General features: G+C 49.5%; 1 protein-coding gene across 1 annotated transcript; it reads right to left on the bottom strand.

Annotated features, from left to right (window-relative positions):
• Positions 1-2,726: 2,726 nt before the first annotated feature.
• On the bottom strand, positions 2,727-5,627 carry LOC542829 (mitogen-activated protein kinase 5). Its single transcript, XM_044507190.1, has 5 exons — positions 5,263-5,627; positions 4,843-4,972; positions 4,610-4,747; positions 3,995-4,511; positions 2,727-3,133 (listed from the first exon to the last, which is right to left on the bottom strand). Exons 1-5 carry the CDS (start codon positions 5,412-5,414, stop codon positions 2,961-2,963), a joined length of 1,110 nt encoding a protein of 369 aa, XP_044363125.1. The 5' UTR covers positions 5,415-5,627; the 3' UTR covers positions 2,727-2,960.
• Positions 5,628-9,129: the final 3,502 nt, after the last annotated feature.

The raw sequence follows: 9,129 nt of genomic DNA on the forward strand, positions 1-9,129 counted from the left end.
AATATGAGCATCCAGGTTCCGCTATTGGTTATTGACCGGAGACGTGTCTCGGTCATGTCTACATTGTTCTCGAACCCGTGGGGTTCGCACGCTTAAGGTTTCGATGATAGTTATATTATGAGTTTATGCATTTTGATGTACCGAAGTTTGTTTGGAGTCCCGAATGTGATCACAGACATGACGAGGAGTCTCGAAATGGTCGAGACATAAAGATTGATATATTGGAAGCCTATATTTGGATATCGGAAGTGTTCCGGGTGAAATCGGGATTTTACCGGAGTACCGGGAGGTTACCGGAACCCCCCGGGAGGTATATGGGCCTTAGTGGGCTTTAGTGGAAGAGAGGAGAGGTGGCCAGGGCTGGGCCGCGCGCCCCTCCCCCTAGTCCGAATAGGACAAGGAGAGGGGGCCGACGCCCCCCCTTCCTTCTCTCTCTCCTCTTTCCCCCTCCCGAATCCTATTCCAACTAGGAAAGGGGGGGAATCCTACTCCCGGAGGGAGTAGGACTCCTCCTGGCGCGCCCTCTCCTGGCCGGCCGCACCCCCCCTTTGATCCTTTATATACGGGGGCAGGGGGCACCCCTAGACACACAAGTTGATCCAGGTGATCATATTCTTAGCCATGTGCGGTGCCCCCTTCCACCATAGACCTCGATAATATTGTAGCGGTGCTTAGGCGAAGCCCTGCGACGGTAGTACATCAAGATCGTCACCACGCCGTCGTGCTGACGGAACTCTTCCCCGACACTTTGCTGGATCGGAGTCCGGGGATCGTCATCGAGCTGAACGTGTGCTAGAACTCGGAGGTGCCGTAGTTTCGGTGCTTGATCGGTCGGGCCGTGAAGACGTACGACTACATCAACCGCGTTGTGCTAACGCTTCCGCTGTCGGTCTACAGGGGTATGTAGATCACACTCTCCCCTCTCGTTGCTATGCATCACCATGATCTTGCGTGTGCGTAGGATTTTTTTTGAAATTACTACGTTCCCCAACAGTATGCACTGACGTTGAGATTCCTGTAAGAATACTATGATCAAAATGGTACTCCAAGGTCCTATAAGAAACATAGTAAATCCTAAATACTGTTGCTTTTCATATATATGGACATATAAACTGCATTCTCAATATCAGGTGAGCATCCACCTTTTTTTGAAAAGGGGGAACTCCCCGGCCTCTGCATCAGAATGATGCATACGACCACCTTTATAGATAAATAAAGAGGTTCAACAAGGTCTTACAGTCTGAAATCAAAATAACGGCAAGCTCACGAAGAGCCACAACGCCAAACACAAATGCCAATAGGCCACAACCGGCTAGCATAACAAAGATAGGTAAACTAATCGCCTATCCTATTACATGACCGCCAGTCAAATCGGTTGAAGATATCCCGAGCTACCATCTCCCAGCGGATAGATCCAGTAACCAAATGCTCCCTGGCCTCCGTCGGAGTCAGTAACGACCACATACGGATCAGCGCAGTGGCTCGGAAAATAACCTGCAAAAAATGAATATTTGTTGTTCTATTAAAAGCCAAATCATTTTTGCAGTTCCAAATTGCCCACGACAATGCACATACTCCTACGCGAATGTGTCTAGCTGTTTCGGACTCTATCCCAACAAGCCACGTTCCAAATAATGTACTGACAGAATTCGGAGGAGAGATGTTAAAGGCAATGTGCACCGTGTGCCACAACACTTTGTCCAACGGGCAATCAAAGAATAAGTGCTTGATAGTTTCATCCCGATCACAGAAAGTACACCTAGTAGATCTTGTCCAGTTGCGCTTTACCAAGTTATCCTTTGTTAGAATGACTTGTTTATGTACAAACCACATAAACACTTTAATTTTCAAAGGAACTTTGACTTTCCAAACATATTTGGAACTAGGAATGACACTAGAGTTAATGACATCGATATACATCGATTTAACTGTGAACTCTCCAGACCTAGTAAGTTTCCAGCACAACTGATCGGACTGATGAGATAGCTGAACCTCCATCAGTCTACTCACCAAATGGAGCCACGCTTCCCACTGGTTGCCAACAAGCGTCCTCCTAAACTGAATATTAAGGGGAATGCACTGCAAAATCGTTGCAACAAAAGCATCACGTCGTCGAACAATACTATACAGGGACGGATACTGAAGCGCCAGCGACGTTTCACCAAGCCAAGTATCCTCACAGAAGCGAGTGGTGGTGCCATTACCGACTATAAACTTTGTCTTATTAAACAAGGCCGCTTTGACTCTCATAAGTCCCTTCCAAAAAGGCGAGTCAGTCGGTCTCACTGTCACCTGGGATAAAGTCTTGGACTGCAGATACTTACTACGTAGAATTTGCGCCCACGTGGCCTCAGTCTCAACTGATAATATATACAGCCACTTAAAGACATCTGTTTTTGACTTCAAGATTCTCAATACCAAGACCCTCCTAGTCCTTTGGTCGACATATGATATCCCATTTGGCAAGTCTGTATTTTCTCTTTAGTTCATCACTTTGCCAGAAGAATCGGGATCGATAGAAGTCCAACCTTTTCCTAACACCAACTAGGACTTCGAAAAAAGATAAGAGAAACATTGGCATACTCGTGAGCACCGAATTAATCAGAATCAATCGGCCTCCATATGACATGAGTTTGCCCTTCCAGCAACTCAGTTTCTTCTCAAACCGATCCTCGATACACTTCCATTCTCTGTTTGTCAGCTTACGATGGTGAATGGATACCTGATTAATAAAAACCATTTCTTCATAAACTAGAGAATGATTTGCCCTCAAATCATGCTCCAAACTTTTTATTCGCACAGCTGAGGGACAAAGGTTTGAAGAAGCAGCAACAACTTACACAGAATAAACAAACAAATGCAGTGCGCAATCTACCATGTTCTTTGATCTTACTCCTATTTACAGACAGTTTTATACCGAAATCATACTGTTGGGGGTTGGGTAACTAGGAATGAATCATCTAGTATCGGAAGTTGGGGTTCAACTCCAGGGCTTCGTTGAATATGAGTTGCTTCATCTGGTCTTCCGTCAGAGGGTGCTGCTCGAAGTCAAAGGAGAAGGGGTCCGTGCAGATGGGCTCGTCGGCGACGTCGTGAAGCCGCTCTAGGTACGGGTGCTCCAGCGCCTCTTCAACTGCATCACAATAGCAAATTCAGTAAGAATCCACACCAGTAAGACACTAATTAACTGATGAGACATAACTTCCTACCTGACAAGAGCTCTGATACTCCTTATTCAATGAAAATGGCAAAAAAATTGCCATGTTTCAAAAAACAAAAAAACTTTCTACGTGACAAGAGCAATTTCAGCGAGAATGCATACTAAGACATCAAGTATAACCGAAGAAAAATAAAATGTACTCCCTCCGTCCTGTAGTGTCAAAAACACTATTATGAGACTGGGGGACTATATAATGACAAAAACACTTCTATATTATGAGACGGACGGTTTGCTTCCTAGCCTTCTTTTCACTAGAATTGTCTGGTCGACGTCTCAAAAAGCTACTTCTATTATTGCTGTTGTGAAACAGATACAGGAATCTAGCCTTTGAGAGTAGCTGCAGCAGATCTCTTCCATCCATATCTGTTGCCAAAAACAGATACGTTTCTTCTAAAAAAAAGTGTGATTCTGCACTACACGCACAGCCCTTGTCGTCTACAGCAGATACTACTAGCTCCAAAGATAGGCAAAGAAAGATCTTTTCTTAATCAAGTGGGCAGCACACATGGTTTTTGTCTAAAAAGGGAGCACATGTCCACATGCAGTAAACTTAAATATACGGGCCGAAGTGGCTGCAGATTGCATCTACTCCTACTTATACCCAGCACAAAGATGTTTTTAGCACTGACACTGACCCCAACGCTGGCCGTACAAAGCCAGTCAACAAAGCACGGCGCTCTAACAGCAGCAGCATTGCGTGCAGTGCGGTGCGGCGCTACGAAATTCACACGTGAAGATCAAAGCAGAGTGACGCGGACGTGGGACGCAACGCACCTGTGATCCTCTGCAGCGGGTTAAAGGTGAGCATCCTCTCGATGAGGTCCAGCGCGGCGGGCTGCACCTTGGGGAACTGGCCCGGGAAGGACCGGCGAGGGAACTGCGGCAGGTGCCTCATGTACCTCCTGGCGTCCTCGTTCCGGATGAATCCCAGGTCGTCGTCGGTGGGGGTGCCGATCACCTCCGTGATGAGCCGCATCTGGTGCATGTGGTCCCTCCCCGGGAAGAGCGGCGCGCGGTTGATGAGCTCCATGAAGATGCAGCCGACGGACCAGACGTCGATGGCCGCGGAGTAGTCGGTGGAGTTGAGCAGCAGCTCCGGGGCCCGGTACCACCGCGTGACCACGTACTCCGTCATCATGTCGCTCTCCGATGACGGCCGCGCCAGGCCGAAGTCGCAGATCTTGAGGTCACAGTTGGCGTTCAGCAGCAGGTTGCTCGGCTTGAGGTCGCGGTGGATCACGTTCGCCGAGTGGATGTACTTGAGGCCGCGCAGCAGCTGGTACAGGAAGTACTGGAAGCCACCCAAGAACACCATGGTGCATGAATATACGGATCAAATTGTCACAAACATGAACAAAATCGATGGCTTATTTCTCTTCTCTTTACTACCTGGCAGTGTTCTTCCGAGAGTTCTTGGTTGGAGCGGATGATGTGGTGGAGGTCCGTGTCCATGAGCTCAGTGGCGATGTAGACGTCGTTGAAGGACTGCGGGATCGCCGGCGGGATCACATCTCGGAGGCCTACTATCTGCATCCATGTAGAGTAACAGGTTAGCGCCTGAATTGCCGAATTCAGTCAGATACATACACACATCTGAAGCGGAAGAGATAGATGCTGATTACGTTCTCGTGGTCGAGGTGCCTGAGGAGCTTGATCTCCCGGAGCGTGCGCTTGGCGTCCATGTTGTTGTCGAAGGCGTTGGCGATCTTCTTGATTGCCACCATCTCCCTCGTCTCGAAGTTCATCACCGAGCTGCGCCCACGCAACCACAAGTGGAATTTCAGGACAAGATTAAGCACCACCAACCGCAGAGCACTAACAGATTACTAACATATTTGCTCAACTGATAAAAATATAGTGCGACTAAACTAGTGTTGTTCACAGAAAGGAGTGAATTGGCCTAATCCCATCTTTCCCCATGGCCAGAGGCCCAGAGCCAATCCCCCCTCTGTTCTCCGATCAGAGCCGCAACGGCTTGACCAAACCTGGCAAGAAATCGATGGTGATTGAGGAGCAAATTAAGACGGGCGGAACGTACGTACCAGACGATCCCGTAGGCGCCGCGGCCGATGGGCATGATCGGCGGCTGGTACTTGGCCGTGATCTCGAACTGGTTGCCGAATATGTTGTAGAGGAGGAAGCGGCCGCCGTGCGTCATCGTCGGCCGGAACTCGGCCACCGGAGCGCCGTCCATTCTCAAGCACAGCCAAGAAACTCTCAAAACCCAATCACAGGAGCGAGGCAACACGCACGCACGCACGCGCAACGGGATGAGGCTGAGGCTGAGCTGATGATTGACTTTATCCCGGCTCTCGATTCTTGTAGGGGCGAGGAGGAGAGAATTATAAATAGAAAAGGGCGGCTCCGCTAATGCTCTCGGCCCAGCTGAGGAAGGTAGCGAGAAAGCGAGCGGGAGCACACCACAGCTGCTGTGCTGTGCTGGTGCGCGCGGTCTCTGGCTCTTTTCTGTGCGTATCGCCCGGGAATTGAGGGGCCGGGACGGACGGCCCGATGGAGGCCGCCTCGTGGCAGCGCGCTCATCGGACGGCTCGGAGGGTTCAACGGTCAACCGGCAGCAGCTGCTGCTCTCTTGTATGGACGCGCGCTGCACGCACCAACCGGGTCGGGCTGGACCGGGAGCGGCGTGGCTGGCGGGTGGGGCCGCGCTTGTCAGTTTGTGTGGATTGCGCGTGTCGCAGGGTGTCGAGGTTGAGGGCGTGGAAATCCAGGGGCCGATGGGGACGGAGCGGATGGAAGGTAGTAGCAGCCGACGCGTTATTGTTTTGCTTGGCGAGTCCGCTGGGTGTGGTGCCATTTGACCCACCGGTCGCCTGGTTTTTTTCTCTGGCTTTTCTTGGGCACCGTGGAAACGCTCCGGTTCGGAAGTCTACGCTCCAAATCTGGAGACTGGGCAATCCTGCGTCCCGGTCAAGAGGGGTAAGAGTCGTGGAATCACATACCCACTAGGTCCCATACATGAGAAGTTTTTTTTTACTCTACTGCAATGTCGAAAATTGTCTTATGTCAAAAAAGTCTTACATTATGGGACGGAGGGAGTAGTTTTTCTCTTGAGACGCGTACCATGAGTGATTCGTTATTCTCTTTTTTTGCTATATCAAAGTAGGGATGCAAGCAGGTGAGCTGGGCAGATCCTCCAAAGGCTTCAAGCTGTGTCGGCTGGTGATACTTGGCAGCATGGCGCTGAGGTGTATCAGTGGCATCACGACGTGTTCAGCTATTTGCGCGCAGGGAGGAGGTGTCGTTGGGCGCCATGGTGGCGTCGACGATAGCTGGACCGAGCAAGGTTGATGCATCAATACAATTCTGAAGATGGAGCGGTAGCAGTTGGCAGCGGCGGCCTCTGAGAGCACGCCGGACCAGTGTGTGCCCCAGACCCGGCAAGTGGCTAGGTTGGGGTCTCAGGTCTTAGATGTTAGGGCTGCGATGTCTGTTTGGTATTAGGCTCAGGCTATGTGCGCCCCTTCATCAACTGGATAGGTGCAGCGACAGTTTGTTGCTTAGAAGACGGCTTTAGTCTTACTGTTGTATGACTTTATAAGGTCTTGTGAGAATAATTAATAAAGTGGACGTATGCATCGCCCAGATGCAGAGGCCGGGGGTCATTCTCCTTTTTTTTTAAAGGTGAGCTGGCAGACCACATCACACTATAATGTAGGCTACGAGGTTTTGTAGGTTGTTCTGCCGTGGAAAGATACCTTTGTTGGAGGAAATTATCCAAGTGACAACACTATCATTTCATGCTCTTCACATCGTAAGCAATCTTCATTGTGTCACCTCTAGTTGAAAGGTTTGGGATAGAGGCCACAAATCGTCGATGAATAGGCCTCGTGATGCTGAGAAGCGCAGCGCTGCACGCAGCGGCATCGACGGCGCGTGGTTCTTCGCAATTCACACCAGGATAACATGCTAGTTAGAGTATAGTGGGCGTTGGAGTTTGGTTTGCAGCGTATATAAAGTTGAAAGCTAACTGTACGTTCTGGCAGAATGCATTGTATCATGGGACTTTTGGCTCGAACCTGCAGGGTCACAGACCACTTTTGGTTGTAGGAGAACCAGTACACGTTCTCGGAGATCGTGTAGACCGACGCATGAACGCCAGGGGCTGGATCTGGCCATTTTCTGAACATGGCGTCGCCTGAAGAAGGGCAGCCTCCACTCAAACAACAACCACCAACACCGCTCAAAAAATTTGAATCACTGAGTAGCGAACAGGAGGGGACGAATTAGACAACCGAACACCATGGAAAAAAGAACAGAAGCAAACTGGGAGGAGACGAAGCAGGGAGGGAATCACTCACCCGTCAGCCATGGCGGCTGCCGCCTCCTCTCCAATCGCCGGAACAAGCTCCACTCGGGACTTCGTATCCGTGTCTCAAGTCAGTTAAGTTATTGTCTTTGAATCGGTATATCGGGTATGGATGTGCATGCCTGCACATAAGGTACACACCACCCCCTAGCTAGTATGGCAGAGAGAGAGATGACTTTTTGCGGACCATTTCTCACCTTTATACTTTTTGTGGACCATCCTCCTCTGCTAGGATAGGCTCCCTGTACGTCCTAGCCCTGTTTTTCCTCTTGTATCTTGATTAAATTAGACCAACAATGGATATGCGCAGATCACCATGATAAAAGCGTGTGGTTAGATTGCAGTGTCCAGATGCCGCTGCGTCCAGAACGTCCACTCTCCCGTGATGCTTCTTTAGTTTAGGAGATCAAATCTCTGATCAAGAGTGAGATGAAGATAGAGATTATAGCTATCCGGCGTCAGACGAATAATGTTAGCCATGAACTTGCTAGAATTGGCTGTATGGTGGTTAAAACAACAGTCTGGTTGCGTTCAGGATCGAATGGGGTTGTAAAACAAAGTCAGGTCCTTCTAATCTAGATTGATGAAAGGATCGAGAAGAGGTGTCTAGAGAGGGGGGGGGGGGGGATTAGACACTAAGTGCCAAAAGTTGCAGTTTTTAATTTTTCTTAAGTTGAAGTGGAGTTTAGGCACAAGTTTAACAAACACAATACATATCAAGCAAGCATGCAAAGAGTATATGAGCAGCGGAAAGTAAATCATGCAACTTGCAAGAATGTAAAAGGAAGGGTTTGGAGAATTCGAACACAATTGGAGACACGGATGTTTTTGTCGTGGTTCCGATAGGTGGTGCTATCGTACATCCACGTTGATGGAGACTTCAACCCACGGAGGGTAACGGTTGCGCGAGTCCACGGAGGGCTCCACCCACGAAGGGTCCATGAAGAAGCAACCTTGTCTATCCCATCATGGTCATCGCCCACGAAGAACTTGCCTCACTAGCGGTAGATCTTCACGAAGTAGGCGATCTCCTTGCCCTTACAAACTCCTTGGTTCAACTCCACAATCTTTGTCGGAGGCTCCCAAGTGACACCTAGTGTCGGTGTCAAAACCGGCGGATCTCGGGTAGGGGGTCCCGAACTGTGCGTCTAGACCGGATGGTAACAGGAGGCAAGGGACACGAAGTTTTACCCAGGTTCGGGCCCTCTCGATGGAGGTAAAACCCTACGTCCTGCTTGATTAATATTGATGATGTGGGTAGTACAAGAGTAGATCTACCACGAGATCAGAGAGGCTAAACCCTAGAAGCTAGCCTATGGTATGATTGTTGATGTGTATGTTGTCCTACGGACTAAAACTCTCTGGTTTATATAGACACCGAAGAAGGTTAGGGTTACATAGAGTCGGTTACAATGGTAGAAGATCTGAACATCCGTATCGCCAAGCTTGCCTTCCACGCCAAGGAAAGTCCCCTCTGGACACGGGACAGAGTCTTCAATCTTGTATCTTCATAGTCCAGGAGTCCGGCTGAAGGTATAGTTCGGCTATCCGAACACCCCCTAATCTAGGACTCCCTTAGTAG

This window comes from Triticum aestivum, chromosome 4A (assembly GCF_018294505.1).
Source record: "Triticum aestivum cultivar Chinese Spring chromosome 4A, IWGSC CS RefSeq v2.1, whole genome shotgun sequence".
NCBI classification, from domain to species: Eukaryota; Viridiplantae; Streptophyta; class Magnoliopsida; order Poales; family Poaceae; genus Triticum; species Triticum aestivum.

Excerpts from the sequence above, each read along its gene's own strand:
- LOC542829 (XM_044507190.1), bottom strand. The coding sequence starts at position 5,414 with ATGGACGGCGCTCCGGTGGCCGAGTTCCGGCCGACGATGACGCACGGC. Across the intron at positions 4,973-5,262 it reads GGCGCCTACGGGATCGTCTG|CTCGGTGATGAACTTCGAGA; the intron begins GTACGTACGTTC and ends GCGTGGGCGCAG. Across the intron at positions 4,748-4,842 it reads GGCACCTCGACCACGAGAAC|ATAGTAGGCCTCCGAGATGT; the intron begins GTAATCAGCATC and ends ACATGGATGCAG.